The following is a 19,370-nucleotide window of genomic DNA, read 5'->3' on the forward strand; positions in this document are numbered from 1 at the left end:
ATTGCCAATCCCCAGACAAATGGGAGGGTTGCATCAGGTATCTGGCGTAAAAAAAAATCTGCCAAATTAAATATGTGCATCATCTGCAGAGAGAGAATCCTTTTTTTGTGTGTAAAGTTAGGACACAGCAGATATGAAAAACACAAGATTTCTCAAATAATTTACTTTATTCATGGACACGAACACTCACAAAACCATGATTCACAACAACATTTGGTTTCTGCAAACACATGGGAATGTTTAACATATACTTTCATATACTTTTATATTGAAAAATCAAAGAAAACACAAATAAGGTTAACAGCAAACACTTGAACTCTGCATGTTCACTAAGAATGTTGTGGATGGTAACATGAGATTTAAGCTATGTCGACTTGAAAAATACAGCAGTTGTCTTTATGAAACAGGGAGTGGACAAAATGAGAGAAACACCGCCTTCAGGTTAATCTGTCTTTTTTTGTATGTTTTTTTATTATTAGATATTGACACAAATACAATAATCACTTGTACAATTAGCAATAAGATCAGCACCTAAATGGTACTGACCCCGGGGCTTCCACTGCGTTTAATCATTTTATTTTGTCCACCTCCAAATGTTGACACATCTGTCCTCCTTTGTAAACCTTTGTTTTTTTTGGAGAGGTGATACTTCATAGCATCTATCTAAAAGAAAGAGATCCAGCAGTAATACCCCAATAAATAAAATCTTAAGATGATTCTCACATATTTCTATTTAAGTAAGGGTAGATATTAACAAGTACAGACACATTCCACTGACAACTTCTGGACATGGACACAGTACATCTGGGGGAGGGGGGTGTAAACTGATTCATAGGAAGGAGAAGAATCTTATAAGTGTGGAGAAAATGAATTGGGCAAAGATGGAAACAACATAGGTCACTGAGCCTCTGGAAGTGCAGAGAGGAGAGAGGAGGGCGATGGGTAGAAAGGGTGAGTGGAGCTACAACGAGACCATCCCACGTCTGACGACTGTGTCCTCAGTGGCGGACGGCAGACTCCCTGGGGTAAAACTCTGCCAGGGTGCTCTGAGGAATCCTCTTCAGCATCTCCTTGGGGAAGATTCGCAGCAGCTGCCAGCCAATGTCCAGGGTTTCATACACGGTCCTGTTGTCATATGGTCCTGCAGAGACACAAACAAGTTCGCTGGTATTTAGTTTTAAATAGGGATGCACCGATTAATCGGCCAGTGACCGGAAATGGCCGATTTTTCACGTGATCGGCCGCAATCGGCGATCGGCCGGTCAGACAGAAATATTCCGATTTTAATAAGCCGATCAAATGCACCCGCATCGCGCAGCATCAGCAACACACATGCACACGGCTACACGCACATGTAGTAGAGTGTAGGGCTGGGCGGTATACCGGTTCACACCGAATACCGTTTATTTTCGTTATGATATGAATTTTTAATATACCACCATTCCGGTGTATTTGATTACACAACATCCATGCAGCCGCGGCGCTGCTGTCTACTTTGCGAGTGACATGCTCTGCATGTAAACGTTGCATTAATGTTTATATATTTGTTTCAATCACTGAACGAAGCCTGTCATATTTAAGACAAGAGTCAGAATCTTAAATCACTTGCACAAAACTTTTGATCAGCACTCAGCATTTGTTTGTTTGTCATTTAAACCTGTGTGCGCAGAGAGCGCGAGGCACGGGGCGGGAGAGAGAGCGAGCAAGAGAGCGAGCGAGAGAGTGAGCTCTTGGTCATTAGTTCATTTACTTATTTTTGTGTAGGTAATATGTTGTGAAATATGTTAAAAACTTAAATAAACTACACATACAGGTGGTGATTCTTTTTTTGTATTTTTAGTTGGATATTGGATGTGAACTGATTGTATTTCTATGTTAAAATGTTCTATTAAAGAAAATATGCAAAAATATATATCTTTCTGTATGCTGTAAAGTGGTTTCAAAAATTGAAATCGGAATCGTCTAAAATCGGTATCGGCAGGTCAAACTTCTTGAAAAATCGGAATCGGCCCCAAAAATGGCAATCGGTGCATCCCTAGTTTTAAAGGGCAAGTGCGTTAAACGCATCCATCCATCATCTATTGCTTTATCCTCTACTGGAGGGTCGCAGGGGTGCTGTGCCTATCTCAGCTGAAATAGGACAATAGGCAGGGTACACCCTGAACAGTTCGCCAGTCCATCACAGGGCCACATACAGACAAACTCTCACATAAGGTCAATTTAGAGTGACCAATTTACCTAATGTGAGTCCAACCCTAGCCCAATTCTGTTAGTCCACACAACCCGACACCAATCCACACACGCACACACCCAGTTTGATTATGCAACTTTTCAGTCCAGTTGGTAGGCGTGCTTTTGTTTTGATCCAAAGAGCCTAACAAAAACGACGGTAACCATGGAAACTTGCCTGAGGTTATATGAGGATGTCTGCTGACATTAATCACCCTCACTAATGTAGTAGACCCTCATTTAACATTAAACAGAACCATGGATATGTACACAAATGCAGTGAGTGTGACCCACCCCCCAGTAAGCAGAACAGAGGAGTCATGCATACTCTATGACATCACCATTAAAATTCAAACTCCCAAGATTCTGAATCTGAGCTCCTTTAGCACCATTAGTGTGGATACAGTCGAACTGCAGGGGTCTGTTTATTAAATGAAAAGAGCTGCAGTACAAATAAGCAGCGTATAAGTGTACTGCATATTATGTGTGCAGTTTAGTGTTACTTTAGAGACTCATTTGAACAATCAGGAGTCACCTAAACATGACGTCATGCATGTCTCTTTTTCCGGTGAGTCGTGGTGGAAATACAGGATGTGTTAACATTGACGCCGTTAACATGTCCAGCACTAGAAAAATGTTTACAGCAATGTAAATCCAAGTGAGAAGCAGCTACTTTTCCCACAAGTTGCCCCCTGGTGGTTATTCAATTTATTGTTACTACTGGGGATGCAACAGTACAGTTTTCCTACGGTTCGGTATGCATCGGTACGGTAGCGGTACGGTTTGGATATATTAATATAAAACTGCTCAGACTAGCAAAGGCAATATCATCATTCTATCAGATCAAATTGAACAGCGAACTTCAAAACACAAATTAAAAATAAAGTTTATTGCTATCCAATAAAAGAAAACATTTTAATCCACTCACAGAAACTACAACTACAAATACACCATGCTGTTCCAAGTGAAAGAGACGGGTGATGCAATTGCTCTGGGTGGCGCTGTAGAGCGAGTGTCTGTCCAATATCCAACTTCAAACCAACTTCACTGCGCTGCATAACAGATGCTTGCACAGTGTGGTTTGTTTGTTGACATACATTTTCTCATTCTCATCGTAGTCTACGCTGAATCCTAAATGATCTCACACAGCGAACTTAAACGAAGACGGTGCCGCTTCAAACTAACTTTATTCACAGTCTCGTTCACTTGCCATTGTTATGCATAACGCTGATTGGCTCTGAAGGGGGCACGAGCAGAGCAGCTCTGCACTCCGAGAGCAGCTCTGCACTCAGAGCGCAGCGCTGCGATCGTGCCTCTGCTCCTGAGGATCTAATCACACAGCATTGTGTATTGTAATACATTTTGACGGGCTGAAACGTACCGAAATACCGTTGCGTATTGAACCGAACAAGGTGTACCGAATGGTTCAGTAAAATACAGAATATCGTTGCATCCCTAGTTACTACATCAATTTTTTATATACAGTATACCTGCGTCCTTCAACATTGGACATGATGATTGCAGTTTTTTCACATAGGTCATGTGATCACTGCAGCTGTGCATCCCTGGTCACATGACTTTGGTGGAGCAGCTGGTTCAAATGAAGCTTTAATGCCATATTAAGTGGTTTTGGATCAAATCTGATTTCGTGGTTTTTGACCATGTTTTTTGGTATCTGATCTGAGCCCACACAGACAGGAAGCAAAAGGTCAACTGTTGCCCTTTTAATGTGTTTTTACCTTGAGCAATGAAGTTCTTCTCAAACTTCTGCAAGAACTCTAGGTAGAGCAGATCATCTGAGGTGAGGGCCTCCTCTCCCACTACAGCCTTCATCGCCTGGACGTCCTTACCGATGGCATAGCAGGCATACTAGAGACGAGAAGAGGCGGACAGTGAGGAGATGGTTAAACAAGATCAGGCTGAAGCCGAGCATAGGAAACGGAGGGCAAATTACCACATACATGAGACTGTGATGAATTACGAGTCAGATCTAAATTTTGAACAAACTAGTATGAACGAGTGACTGCAGCCCATTAACAGTATCATCATTACAATGTCATCAACAACCAAAACTAGGTGTCTTGAAGTTCGCTGCTCCTGATTTCAAAGTTAATTCTCAACAATCAGTATTTTAACTTAAGTTGTGAATGAATGAAGGCTTTATTTCCAACATGTGTTCAAGAAACAATCAAAATTGTAAAAAACAACCAACCAACGAAGAAAAGTAGATAGAAGTATCATCTTATTTAATCCTAGTCCTCTGTTATTTATTAACTGATAATCATCAGTTTACATGGCTACATACAGTGTACATGTACAATTTCAGTCTCACATATTCTTCTCATCGTTTGAATAAGCTTGAATAAGCTTGAATTTTGTGACTGACGTTACATTTGGTGTGAGCAGTCAAAGTAAATTTCAGTTTTAGTTAGATATGCCACTTGTGCCAAGGAGCTTATGTTTTCAGTCTAAGGGTGAATTCCAATTCCTTGCTTAACCCTCAATCTCAAAAATGCCCGCTAGTGCAAGTGCTGTCCCAATTCTCAGAAAAATTAAGTTGAGGGGCAAGTTTAAGGGCTGTATCGCCATCAATATTGAGATTTTCCGAGACCACCCTTGGGAGCAAGGGCTACCCAGAATGCATTGCGTGTTTTAACAGAACAAAGATGGCACCGAAAAGCAGCGAAATGAGTATGCTACAAATTAAGTATTTTCTTTGTCAATAGAGATATAAAAATTATGAAAACCATTGTATTATCTTAGTTTAGGCCCATATTATGGATTACTGACGTCATTGTTGCGCAACCGCCAATAGCCGGCCGGTGCGGACAATCGATCGTTTGCTATCGTTTTTCAATAAGTAGTGGTGTGTGGTAACCGTCAGCTGAATATGTCCGTGGTTGTGGTATTTGTATGAGTATCATCTTATAACTAACTGACAACCTAATAACTTGACTGACAAACGGATCGTAATAAATAATCGTGACGTAAATGTGTTCTTCTTCTTTTTTGGAGTTGACAGACTGGACGCAGCTTTCGCGTTATTCTGCCCCCCACAGTCTGAAGACGTATCTGCATTTAAGGGGTGTCCCATTTCTAAGTGACAGAATAACCCTCAACACTTGGTTTTGAGGCCAGTTAAGATGAAGGGTTGAGCTTGAGGGTTAAGATAGGAATTGGCCCAAAATATCCCTGTGACTTTCAAAAAGCAGATCAGCAGAGCGTAAACTATACAGTAGCTGAGACTCATTACCAACTGGTTGGAGACATCAGCGTGGTCCTTCCTGGTCATCCCCTCTCCAATAGCTGACTTCATCAGACGAGACAGTGAAGGCAACACGTTGATAGGAGGGTAGATCTGAGAGACAAGTATGAGAGAGACTGTGTGAATACATGAACTATTGAGGAATATTATTAAGTGTAGGTAGAAAGAGTGAGTGGAGCTATGATGAATAACATTAACTCCAATAGAGTGGACACTACACAGTAAAAACATGACTCTAAGTGGACTTTTGTGATTCTTTGATTCTTTTATATTATGAGTAATACCTGTCTGTTGTGCAGCTGTCTGTCGACATAGACCTGACCCTCTGTGATGTATCCAGTCAGATCAGGAATAGGATGGGTGATGTCTATAAAGACAGAAATGTTTAAATGTCTTTGAACACAACATGCACAGTGAACAGAAGAACAGCGCACATGATGACAGTCACAGTGAGAACATGTCACTAAACTGTTAGTTCTTGTGTCAAGTGAGCCCTGACACAGTCTTGTTGCTATGGTAACTAAAGACATGAAACATATATCCCCTCTCAGTATATTAAAGGACAGAAATGACAATATTGGCATATAATCTTTATGACATAAAAAAGTACAGAAAAGCTTCCACTGTGAAGTACAGTTTTAGAATCTCTGCTCTCTCTCCGTGTTTGACTCTCAGTGACTTTTCTGCTCGGCTGCGATGTATTCATTGATGCTCGCAAAATCTGCTCGCTCACTTGTGTCCTCTCACAGCACTGTCAGGCTCGGGCTCAAAATGATTTTAATGTTATGAATCAGGCCGGGCCTTTTGAGCCTGATCTAAACTCTAATGTGAAGGCAGACATACAGAGTATAATCCATATCAGACTAATGTTGTGAGCAGAACTTGTAGCACAGGCCGCTCTGGCTCTCACCGTCGTTGGGCATGGTGAGAATGGGGATCTGAGTGATGGAGCCGTTCCTGCCCTCCACACGGCCGGCACGTTCATAGATGGTGGCCAAGTCGGTGTACATGTAACCGGGAAAGCCTCTGCGGCCAGGAACCTCCTCTCGGGCAGCGGAGACCTAAAGGTGTGGTAAGAAAAAGATGATGATGATGATGATACATGGTTGTTGACATCCATTTTAAGTTAATTTTCCCTTTACACATGCCACAACTGATGGAGGCAGGGAAGGAAGCACTAGTTAAGTGACATGGAGGAGACACTAAAGTGGACGTAAGAGAGGACAGGACATAAGAGGGGACACAAGAGAGGGTGTAAGAGAGGACACAAGAGAGGGTGTAAGAGAGGACACAACCGAGGGTGTAAGAGAGGATACAAGAGAGGACTTAAGAGAGAACACAAGCGAGGACGTAAGAGAGGACACAAGAGAGGACAGGACATAAGAGGGGACACAAGAGAGGGTGTAAGAGAGGACACAAGAGAGGGTGTAAGAGAGGACACAACCGAGGGTGTAAGAGAGGACGTAAGAGGGGACACAAGCGAGGACGTAAGAGAGGACACAAGTGAGGACAGGACATAAGAGGGGACACAAGAGACAGTGTAAGAGAGGACACAAGAGAGGACGCAAGAGAGGACAAGAGAGGACGCAAGAGAGGACAAGAGAGGATGTAAGAGGGGAAATGAGAGAGAACGTGAGAGGGGACACCAGAGAAGACGTAAGAGAGGACGCAAGAAAGGACACAAGAGAGGACGCAAGATGGGACACAAGAGAGGACATAAGAGGAGTGGGTTGTATAGGTGAAGAGATGTGGACGTTTGGTTGATTGACAGGATAAGACAGAATAAAGTGCAAAATTCTTTATGTCCAACCTGAGCCTGAGTTCACGCATGCACTGTCCACACGCACCCAACATGCTCTTCGGTACAATACTATTTTATATTGTAATGTATGCTTATATTGATTGTTACAGTGGGAGTCAAGTGATGGCAAAAGAGGCAAACACAGCTGGTTGTAAATTTTGTTTTCAGGTCCTCTGCAAAAAAAAGACCAAAAGCAAATTCTTGTGTCCAAAGTCAAGTGAATTTTTTTAAAAGGAGGTAGGAACCTTTCATCTCTGGATTCAGAGGTTGACGGGCGGGGTTAACTATGAATGGGGATGAATGAGGACAGAAGTTAAATGTTAATGTCCTCTTTGATGACAATCACACCGTTTGAGTCTCAGCACACTATTGGTGCAGCGTGCATTTGTGCCAAGGTTATGGACAACAAAATGCAAGCAGGATGCACATGTGCTATTTTTAAAAACCGCACATTGTGCTGCCAGTGCAGATGCACAAAAGACTGAGTGGAGACGGGGAGGGCAGTAGTTGGAGGGGGAGACATTTCCTTTTAAAGCCAAGAGGACAATAATGAAATAAGGGTGTTTCCTACACAAATGAAGGACACATTATGCTTCCCTTTCAGCAATAAGCACAAAAGCGAGTCTATGTCACATTTGCAGCAGAGTACACACACGTATGGAGACACACGCGCACACACGGAGACACACACGTAGACATGCACACGCACAGAGACACACATGGACACCCAATGAGGAGACATACACAGAGACACGCGCACACACACACACACACAGTAAAGTGAATATGTTTAAACAAACAGTGACATTAGGTCAACATTCCTACAGTTTACAGTTGTGTCGCATCACTGCATTTGTGATGAAACGATATGATAATAGGTATCTAGGTGAAAAATCACCTGATTGGATAATAGTAAAATAAAAATGTACAATAAGTAAACCCTAAATAAAATGATGGAATCGCTTCACAAACCACTGCAACCTGTTGTTAAGAGAGATGTACGCCAGTGTACGTCAACACCCTAGTGAAGGCAGCAAATATCTGCCACACAGTTAGAGCATGTTTTTGAAATGGTGGCTCAAAAAGGACAACTGTTTAACGATTTGGATTGGATCATGGTTTTCGAGCCACAGATTTTTTCGAATAAAAATATAATACAATCCAAAGATAACCAGAAAAACAATTGATTTTGTTGCCCATTGTGTCCATATCAGAAAAAACTCAACTGAAGACATTCGTCTAAATCAAATCTAAACATGAATAGTGAAAAAGGAGATGAACTTGCAATTGCAATTTTCTTCAAGTAGTTAAAAAAGTAGTTTAAAATGCAAGGCAGACTGGAGCTTACAACTTTAAATGAGTTTTCATGTCTGAATTGTAGACTTCTTTGTGGTTACTGAAGTGTGTGCGCGAGGTGAACTGTGGCTCAATCACGATATCTTTAAACCCTTTGTTTACCAGTATGGCCTCATGTCGGCTACTATAAGTATTCCAATAGACTTTATTTACTTCCTACAAATGCCATGACTGGGCAGAAATGCACTGATTTTCTAGTTTTAGTCAAAATTTTGCACAATGACTGCAAAAATTAAGCTTATTTTTACATTCAGCCTTCTTCCACGAAGACCTTAAAGCAAGACAATATAGGATTTTAACCTTAAAGTAGACATATTATACCCTATTTCTCCAAGTTAACCTAGTTCCCTGGTGTCCTAATGAACATGTCTGTGACATGCTTTGGTCAAAATACCTTAAGGATGAAGCACCACAGCAGTTCAATCACCCTGCCAAAACAGCCCTGTTCAGAAAGGTCAGTTTTGAGTGTCTGTCTCTTGAAATGCAAATGAGACACAGGAAACTACGTCAATGTCACTGAGGCTCCGGCAGCTAACAGCAGTTAGTATTTACCGACTTGCAGACACATTGGCATCATATATAAAATGTATCCACTGGACACGTAAATCCTCTGAGGCTGGAAGTTTGTGTAGAACTCTGTGCAGCCAAGTAGGGCTGTAAAGTCAATGTCGACTGGTCGACTAATTGGTCGACACGCTCTGGCTCGACCAAAATTGTGATTGGTAGACTAAATTTTTATTTTTTATGGTGAATTTCATTAGGAGGAAAGTACCACATGCTAATAGGGGTGTTTGACAGCACCCGTGCTTCACAGGTAACAGCCTGTCTTCAGAGAACACCCCCCTTGTTTTCCACTATTTTGGTTTAGTCCAGCCCAGTGGGCTGTTGTCGCTCCGTGGCTCATGAGAGACAGACAGATTAGCGTTGTCATTAATTAGAAGGGGATTTTAAACTTTTCATGTTAGGCTACAGTCAGTCGTCCTGTCACATCCATGTCAAAGACATCAGCAGTGTGGCAGCATTTTTCAAAAATAGATAACGGTAAAAAAGTGGAATGCAAACTTTGCAAGCAACAGCTTTTCACAGCTCTACTACAAACATGACATATCATTTCAAAACAGTAAGCTAAGGTTGCTCCGTCTGTTTTGAGTATAAATATATCAGAATTATTAGCATATTTCAATGTTTTAGTCTAATAATCGTTGATTGGTTTTATAACTGCAGGCGCACCTGTGCGCAGCAGAGGCGTCCCGCGGTCTATTTGTGTCTCAGCCGCGAAGCTGCGCTGCGCTGTTCAGTCTCGCTCTGTATTCCTCAACACTTATTGTGCTGATATTACTAGTTATTTTCTGATATCACGGGCTATGGTATTGCGCAGATGAACGTAAAGCAAAACACTGTCAGAGACGTCAGACTCTGTTGAACTTCAGCTGTGGCTGCGGGTCTTTTCAAAATAAAAGAGCCGCACCCGCAAAGTACCAAGCCCCCCCCCCGTCGATTAGTCGATTTTTGGTCGAAATTTTAGAGCTTTAGTCGACCAAGAGTTTCTTTGGTTGATTACAGCTCTAAAATTTCGCATTTTGCATAATATGTCTCCTTTAAAATAATTTCTCCAGGATCATTTTGACAGTACGGTTGTCCCTCGCTATAACGCGGTTCACCTTTTGTGACCTCGCAGATTTTTTTTTGTGCAATTATGCATGTTTTTTTTTGTATGAGCATTGTTCAAACAAAAAAAGAGGGGAACTGTGAAATACGTGCGAGTCACTATTAATAATTTCTTATGTGTTTAACCTCGTAGGTTGATCAATCAAACTAAATGTGTCATTTCTAAAAGCTATCATATTTATTTATAGGAAAACGTTTATATTTTTATTTCTCAAAAAAAAAGTTTGAGTCTGAAACAGGTTTCGATCTTTGGTTTCATTCTATAATACTGTACTTATGTTTTAAAATCTACCTAGGTTTGAACTCGGAGTGTTTTGAACAAGAGAGAAATGTGAGAAAATGTTAATTCCAGTATGAGAAAACAATATAAAGTGTGTGGTGAGGGGTTTTAAAGCCTTAACCTCTTCTTCACGGTTGCCCCTGGGATCGGGGGCAGCGTCAGACGCAGCGACAAAAGCGTCATAAAACCATATCTAACTTCAACAAACACAGACATGCTGCATACCCACAGAAAGGTCAGAAACTCAACTAGAAGCTCATATAAATCATTCTTATGTTCACAAAACACAGTTAAAACACCGATTGATCAAACAGCAGGAGCGGAAAAAAACCGTCACAGCACACACATTGAAAAGCGGCACCGGAGCACCAGCGTGATTATGTAAACAAAAAAAACACGTGTCGGCTGGACAGCGGAGAATCTACAGATTCCAGCGGTACAATTTTTATCACTCTACGACCAAGATTCACGGATCCAGCCCCAAAATAAGAGCAAAACAACACCTGACTTTCAAGAACTACAACCAGAAATATTGTCTTACCTTTGCTGTTTATCAAAACAAATTATTTCCACCGGAACAAAACAACTTCTAATGAAGAACTACACTTCCCAGCATGCATTTGGAACAAATCCCGGTCTGATTGATCATTACAGAGCAACATTAGATCGTTCTGATTAGAGAAGGGCGAATGTCCGCCCAAATGCGTCATATGCATTTATGTCATTTTGACTCGCTAATGTAGTGATTCACACGCATTTGGAGACCGGGGTCTGATCCTACCGGTTTAGACGTTTAAAAGGAGCTGTCAATCATCCTAATTGACAAAGGTAAGCCAGAGCTATGGCGCTGCATAACTGAAGACACTTCAGAGCCACAGAGTTATTATTACGCATCGCACAGGGAGCATCGATTTCAGGCGAGTTATTATACTTTTTTTTTTTTTTTTTCAAAACAAGTTCTTTTTAGATCTGTAGTGACATATAAATAAAATTTAATTGGTTTTTAATAATTTGGTACCTAAGAAATCTCAAATGGCACAGATGGTGCCAAGCTTAGCCAAAAGTGAGAACGCCCAGACATCTCTTTACTAAAACCGCTGTAATTTCACTCTGCTTTATTTCAGCAGCATCAAACTTTGCACAGCTCATGTCCACATGTTGTTACATGACCGCCATGTGTTTTTAAGCTCCTACTGCATATTTAAAAGGTGATATTTGCTTTAAAATGCAATATTTTTTTAGGCGAGAGAAAAAAATCCTTCATTTATGCTGTTCCATGTACATTTACTCTGACACAGTGGCATCTACAGTGAAACTTACACCTCTGGTGGAATCTCACAAGTGTTTTCTTTATTTTGATACCAAGATAATCCACATAGAGCTTGTAACTGCATAGGTTTACTCTATTTAGTTTGGGCATGTCACTTTCGAGCAGGGACTCCAAAAGGAGGGTCAGGGAAGAAGAGGTTAAACCATATAATTATAAAAAATAAAGCTAACTACTTTCGGATTTCGCCTATTGCAGGTTATTTTTAGGACGTTACCCCGCGATAAACGTGGGACCACTGTACATCACTGTACAACCGGTAGAATGGCACACCCACCTGAGCCTGAAAGATTCTACTTTACCGCATATGTCTCAGCCCCCCCCCCCCCCCAGTCCCAACATTGTGTTTAAAGCCATGTCAGATGTAATGGGTGAATTTATGGTTGCACCTCTCTCAGAGCTTCAGCGTAGGAGCTCATGTCAGTCAGAATGACCAGAACGTGCTTCTCACACTGGTAGGCCAGGTACTCAGCCGTGGTCAGCGCCAAGCGTGGGGTAATGATGCGCTCGATGCTGATGGGTCACAGAAAGAGAGACAAGTTACTAAGTAAATGACATGAATCGAAATTGTCAGTGCAAAAATATAATCTGATGTTCACTCATAACCGTTTATAAAAAAAATGTCTCTTACGTGGGGTCGTTGGCCAGGTTCAGGAAAAGGCAGACATTGTCCATGGAGCCATTCTCTTCAAAGTCAGACTTGAAGAAGCGGGCAGTTTCCATGTTCACCTGAGAGACAGAGATGTATATAAGACAATCATATAGCGATACATGATGATATCTCTCCAACTGAAGAAAAAATCAGTAAAAAATCTTTATTCACAACCTAGAGAAAGGCCAAAGGTCATAAAGTCTACGTATGAATCTCTTAACATAGTTTTCTCCACAATTATCCCACTGTAAACTCCCTCTTCTTCAGCTAGGTAATTTCTGCACAAGCTTCATCAAGTAGTGACGCCCGGCGATTGAAACTGGCAGGGACTGTTTACTTAGCGTGCCTTCATTTATTAATTATAATATCGATATTTGCCCTGGTGTATCGAAGGATGGTGCTATATCACCAAATCGATATTTTGTCTAATTAAACAAACTGATGTAAATCTGCACCAATAGTTAAAATGTATACTTGTACATTTTAACTATGTAATCTGAAAACATTTGTATTTTTAATTGGCAGTAAAAATCTGAAAATGCGCGTGTCCACTGGGGAGTCGTGTTTCCCATCACTGTTGATCTGAGCAGGAGCTGATAAATCCCTGTGACCTGGCACTGAATGCTGATTGTTCCCTTTCACACTGAAGACAAAAGCCAGAGGTTAGTGGGTTTTTTGTCCACTGTGAAAGCGTCTTTAAGTAAATGCAGGTTAGGAGTTTATATAAGCGTGACAAGAACACAGAAGACACAAGAAGAAATAATATTGGTTCTTGCATATTATGCAAACAGCATGGAGCACACACAGGGACTGTGGTCACTGCTGCTAACTGTTCCATGTAATTTATGATATTTATTTTCAAAGACATCTGCTGTCTGACCTATCGTACCCAACAGTGTTCCTCAGCCATGCAAACTGGTCAGGGCTGAAAAAAGGGACAAACTGAATACTATTTTAAAGAATCTTCTCATTGAATCTGCATGAATCACATAAGTGACCCTTTGTCGAAAGGTGAAGAGTTTGCATACCTGGTTTTTAAACATTAATTCAGGCAGCTGTTTTTTTTCCTGTATGAGACTTGTGCTGTGGGTCTGTCCATATGCGCTTTTCTATAGAATTTCATTAAGTGCTTATTTCATCAACATGTTTATCTAAAAAGGGGTATGTCTGAATGACAACTGAGCTTCAAAATAAATGACTATTGAATGTCATTGACTATTAGGCAAAACATGTACAAAGATAAGATCAAGATTTTTTTTTTTAAACTGTTAACATTCAAAAGGAAAATTTGTAAACAAAGTGTTTCTGATTGAATGTTTCTTTTTGAGCATTAAAGAGATGCATTGCTGTAACTGTGCACGCTGTGTCCTTTTGAAAACTTCATGTACATGTGGTGTCTTGCATAAATACAATGGAGAGCACAGGAGTGAAGGGTTAGCGCTAAGCCTCCGTGTGTGACTTTTTTCTGTCATAAACACTGAGCCTGTCAGGACCAGGGGTCCTTATGGAGACCAGGTGCTTATTTTTAAGAACTGTTTGAGTTGAGCGATTAGATTTGAATTGTGGTTCATTTTAAATTGGGGGCAAGGCATCAACGCGTTATAGTTAAGATTAGGGATAAGGGTTTGTTTAGGCTAAGTGAATGCAGTGTCCTGAGAAGAATAGCTGCAAAACCCTCTGTGTTTGTGTGTGTAGCAGAGGTCAGCGGCTAAAGAGGAGAGAACCTGATACAGCAGGACTGACGCTGTTAAAAGGAGCTGTTGAATTAGCTGCCTGTCTACATGGCTGGGGGATTTACTCAGAGGTGCAGAAATAACAAGAGGGACTTAAAGGTTAAATCACCTGGTGAATAAAAGAAACAAAGCAGGGGTGGGAGAGAAGGCACCATGTGTCACATCAGGGTTAAGAGGGGGATAAGAGACACAGATGGGGGGCTGCTTACCCCCATGGCGGCAAAAACGATGGCAAAGTTCTCGGCACTGTAGTCCATTACATCCTTGGATTTCTGCACCAATCCGGCCTGGCGACAAATTTGGGCAGCAATCTGCAAGAAACAAAAAATAAGAAAGGGATGTACAGTGAGGAGGTCACTTTACAAATAACTACAAACATCACTAAAATGGAACAATGTCAAGTCGGGTTTATGTCAAACAAGGCTGCGCTTTGTCAGAAAACTGTTGAATATTAATCCAATTTGTGAGCCTGCTAATTGAATTACGACTCCTTTGAAACCCCATAAAACATCAACTCTGTTTAGTTTTTACTGAAAATGATCAAAGATGGGGTTAAGTATAAAGTATAACAAAGTCATTCTGTGCTACATGTACCGTGTCAATCCCTCAGAAACAAACTCACTCTTACTGAAATATTTGAAGTCGAGCTATGTTTGAACAAGCTGCCTTTTCAGTTTCAGACATGAACTCTTTTACTTTGAAGGTTAGGAGTTGGCCCAAATCAACTCAGAGCTAGACTAATTTTAGCTTAATCTATTTGTTGGTTATGTTGGTTGCATTGTCAAGTACTTAAAGTTTTTTTATAATGTATTTTACATACAAAAGCCCAACTAAAGACAGGAATGGTAAATTGGCTATGTAAAACTGTACTGTCCCTATTGAATAAATAAAGACATAAAAGAAAAAAGTCAATGAGTATTGAGAATGTTTGGTCAGTAAAACGAGTACATCCTCAAAAAGTCATTGCAGTTTTGTCGCTTTGAGAAAAGTTAGTTTTATTGTAAGACTTATTTGTGTTGTTTTTATACTTTGTACAGTATTTTATTGTGTAATCTTAGGCCTATTTGGTATTATGTTTTTTTTTTTTTTTTTTAAATTGTATTTGTTTTATTTATCTCAGATATACAGAACTTTGTTTCAGCTGTTGTTGTTTTTAAAGTGCTTTATAAATAAAGTTGGATTGGGAACACCATCAAAAGGTCAGATGATTTACAAGAAAATATCTACATTTTGGAAGCTGAAATTAAACACATGGAACAGAATACCCACATATCAAAACAGTTGATTGGTTGTTGCAGCCCTTGAAACCTTGTATTAAAGCTTATAGTTTCAAAACTTCACACTACATGTTTTTATTGGAATTAGTCATTGTGGTTTTCCTGTGCATGTCTTACTTATTTTTTATTTGACGACTGTAAACAGCTGTTTTTTTAAACCTTCTTTAGAAGTAAATTGGATTGTTAATTTTAAGTAAGACTGCAATAACTTTATTAACTTTAACTTAATTATTTATTGATTAATGAGTTAATTGATAACTATTTTTAAAAATGTATACATTTTCATGATTATTTATAATTATTTAGTTTTTTTTGTTTGTTTCAAAATAAAAACATGGGAATATTTCCTGGAAATAAAGGACCAGGTGTGCAGCTAGATGTCCACACCGTGTCCATAGAGGAAACCACCATGAGTGACCTATCAGTGACTTGTGAGTGACCTGTGCACAGTGAAACAATGATTTCACGACATTTCATCTCAAGTCAACTGTGGTAGGTCAGTTTTGAGCATACGTTTAAGTGAGGCCGGGATAAGAGGGCTTCTGCTGATTCTCTGAATAAAAAAAAGGTATATGAATTATGATTCAACATCTTCAAACTGAATCAAAATCAACACAAACCTAAAACATTAACATTTTGTTTTGCAATAACAAATGTAAAATACATTTAGAGAAGACATTAAAACATCCACAGAGATATACAAAGAATTGCATGTGAGACGGTAAAAGCATTAAATGTTGTCCCTGAGCGCTGATGTGTAAAGGGCTTCGGGGTGAACAGGAAGAATGGAAGGGTCAACATCGGTTTCTAAATCATCTTTTTTTAGCTGAAGAGCGTCAGTAACAGACAACACCCATTCAAGAAACCTCAATTGCACTGAAGTGGTTATTTGCTCATCACTATGAGTTGTCTTTATGGACACATTTAATTCATTATATCTACGATGGAGGCTTTAACCTGTGTATGTTTGGTTGGCTTTTTTTTTTTTTTTAACTAAATTAAATGTGGGTCTAGTTAAAGGAGCAGATCCCGGGACTGTCCTTAACATTGTTCTACAAACATTTTCATGAATGTAATAATTATAATAATTCATTTAATTGATCCCACATTGGGGAAGTGTACTTGTTTCAACATCAGGATTGGGAGACAGCACTACACTATGATATAAAACAGTAGGGATGTGAATCTTTGGGTGGCTCACGATTCGATTCCGATTCTTAGGGTAACGATTCTATTCAAAATCAATTCTCGAATCAACCGTTCGATTCATACGATTCTCGATTCAAACGATTCAAAAATTGATACAATGCATAGTGTTAAGGCAAATTATGGCATCAAAACAATACAGTTTGCATAAGATATGTGATAATGTGATCACACAAAGGCAAACTTAAGACAACATTTAAAATGTATTCATTCAAAACAAATAAAAACTAACTTACTGTACCAAAAAATAACTTGCATAAATAAAAGCTTAGAAAAATATACTGTACACAAATAACACAAACTGGTGTTTTGTGTGTTTTTTCAAAATATAATTTTTTTTAAATCGATATTTGAAGTTTATGAATCAATTCAGAATCGTGGATGACAAATGCAAAGTACAATAACAAACACTATAAGTCACTAATGGAACAGGTATATGAAAAAAGTGTTCATAAATATGGAAAAGTACTAAGAGAAAATATTAAACATATTTTGTAAATCTGTGTATTTCGCTGACATCTTTGCATTTGAACCATTTTGCTGCAGATGATTTATGTGTGTAGTCTTAAGTTAAGAGACCCAAGCCATGCATTCTAAATGTGAGTGAAGAAAAAACAGAAGTTAAGAAAACAGAAGTCAAACTATCACATGTCCCAGTGGACCTGTCTCATCACATTTCCATTATGAGGACATCACAAAAGTAAATTGCATGAAAATCTTCCATCTTAGCTTTTGGTTTTAATTTGAGCATGGAGGTTTATTTTTGACCTTGGGAACATTTACACACTCATTTAGTTAAAAACGTTTAGTAGCTGAGCTGAGGTTATTGCAAGTTCAAAAATAAAGACGACTGCACACTGAGCTCCATCAATAGTTGTATTCAAGGTTTTATGTTCAACAAGATTTGTTTCAAAGAAACAAAAAATTAATATAACAGAATGAAAAATAATTTGTGGCAGGTGTAAAACACACAAAGATCTGCACTGAACCCCCTAAACCACTTTGTTCACATGTCCGTGTATGTGTATCTAGTAGCGGTGTCACGATTCTCCAAGTTCTTGATTCCATTTGATTTTCGATTTTAAGGTCATGACTCAATTCTCAATCTTTTTACTCTCTCTTTTTGCACAGATGCGTCAGTCATTTTTAGACTTGTCTAGTTTAGTCTAGGATCATTGGTTTTATGTCATGACAACTCATTTAATTTAACCAATTTCAGTTGTCTACATGGTGTCATGAGTGATATAATGTCCATAATTGATTTGCAATGTAGTCTTTATTGTCAAATTTAAATAATTTATTAACAATAATAATGTAACAATAACCAGTCAATTATAAACTAAGTGTAAAAAGAAGTGACGTCATAGATAGTCTTCAAATTAGTCTTCAAAAGAACTATAGGTTGAGGTTTGATCTCAGGCATTACTAGATGCATCCCTGATCAAGGCATTTAGACCCAAGTTGCTCCTGATGGCTGTTCCCTCAGTGTGAATGGGTGACAGAGGTGTGATCAAAAAAGTGCTGCACGTAAATGTGCTGTATGAATGTGTAAGGTCAGTGGGTGTGAATGGATGAATGATAAAACTGTAAAGCACCTTGAGTGGTCACCAAGACAGAAACAAGCTCCAAATAAATAAAGACCATTTACCATTTGTAATTATTTTGTAGTTTTTCTTTTAAAAAAAGGGTAGCATTTGATACCAATTATATGGCAACTAGAAAATGCTTCCATGGTGCTGGAAATAGAATACCTCAGTCCGTTTGGTGTTCTCACCTCATTGTGTGGCAACCCAGCAGCTGAAAAAATTGGGATCTTCTGTCCTCTGGCAATGCTGTTCATGCCATCAATGGCTGAGATACCAGTCTGGATCATCTCCTCAGGGTAGATACGGCACTGAGGATTGATGGGCTGACCTGGGAAATACACAGAACATACACAGTTTTCAGTACAGGAACTGGGAACTAAATGAAAGTAATGGGCCACAGTACTTTCCAGTAGTTCTGGGACAAGTGGGATGGAGCTTCAAGTTCTACATTTCTGAATTGGTCAGGGCAGATCTTGCATTTTATTTCCCAGCTGACCAATCTACACAAAAGGTTGTAAAATCTTGTTCACGTCAAAATATTTAAACTTCACTTTGTTGTCAAAAGTTGTGAGAGCAGTAAAACGTGCTCATGATCAAATAATATTACTACCCGTGCATAGATATTGCACACAACATAGGTCCCTCGCATGCATATTGAACAACTGAGAGCAGTTCAGACAGCTGCGAGTGAGAAACAACTAAGCTGTGCGCACACACTGCCCCGGTTTTACAGCACGCCCGCAAGTGAAGGAGGGCACTGGTCCTCTTATGATTGGTCATTTACACCCACACAGACACACAAATAAAGGAGAGCAGTTATGTGAGGAAGCATACCCATGATGTCCAAGTAGTCCTCAGCCAGAACAGTAGGCCCACGGTCGATGGGTTTGCCTGAGCCATTGAACACGCGCCCTGAAAAGAGGAAGAGCTTCTCCTTTGAGTCGAGCAGAAATCAAGTCTAATGTTAGATAAATAGCAACTATGTGGTTT

General features: G+C 39.7%; 1 protein-coding gene across 1 annotated transcript in view; it reads right to left on the bottom strand.

Annotated features, from left to right (window-relative positions):
• Nucleotides 1-207: 207 nt before the first annotated feature.
• Nucleotides 208-19,370, bottom strand: part of atp6v1ba (ATPase, H+ transporting, lysosomal, V1 subunit B, member a) — a 50,963-nt gene continuing 31,800 nt past the window's right edge. The window contains exons 5-14 of the mRNA XM_083898135.1: nt 19,215-19,292; nt 18,569-18,708; nt 14,521-14,622; nt 12,558-12,655; nt 12,316-12,439; nt 6,405-6,555; nt 5,779-5,861; nt 5,483-5,587; nt 3,969-4,098; nt 208-1,141 (exon numbers count right to left, since the gene is read on the bottom strand). Of these exons, the coding sequence (XP_083754261.1) occupies nt 999-1,141; nt 3,969-4,098; nt 5,483-5,587; nt 5,779-5,861; nt 6,405-6,555; nt 12,316-12,439; nt 12,558-12,655; nt 14,521-14,622; nt 18,569-18,708; nt 19,215-19,292 (1,154 nt within the window). The 3' untranslated portion in view covers nt 208-998. The remainder of the gene's footprint in view (nt 1,142-3,968; nt 4,099-5,482; nt 5,588-5,778; nt 5,862-6,404; nt 6,556-12,315; nt 12,440-12,557; nt 12,656-14,520; nt 14,623-18,568; nt 18,709-19,214; nt 19,293-19,370) is intronic.

The sequence above is a fragment of the Microchirus variegatus genome (assembly GCF_963457635.1).
Source record: "Microchirus variegatus genome assembly, chromosome: 11".
NCBI classification, from domain to species: Eukaryota; Metazoa; Chordata; class Actinopteri; order Pleuronectiformes; family Soleidae; genus Microchirus; species Microchirus variegatus.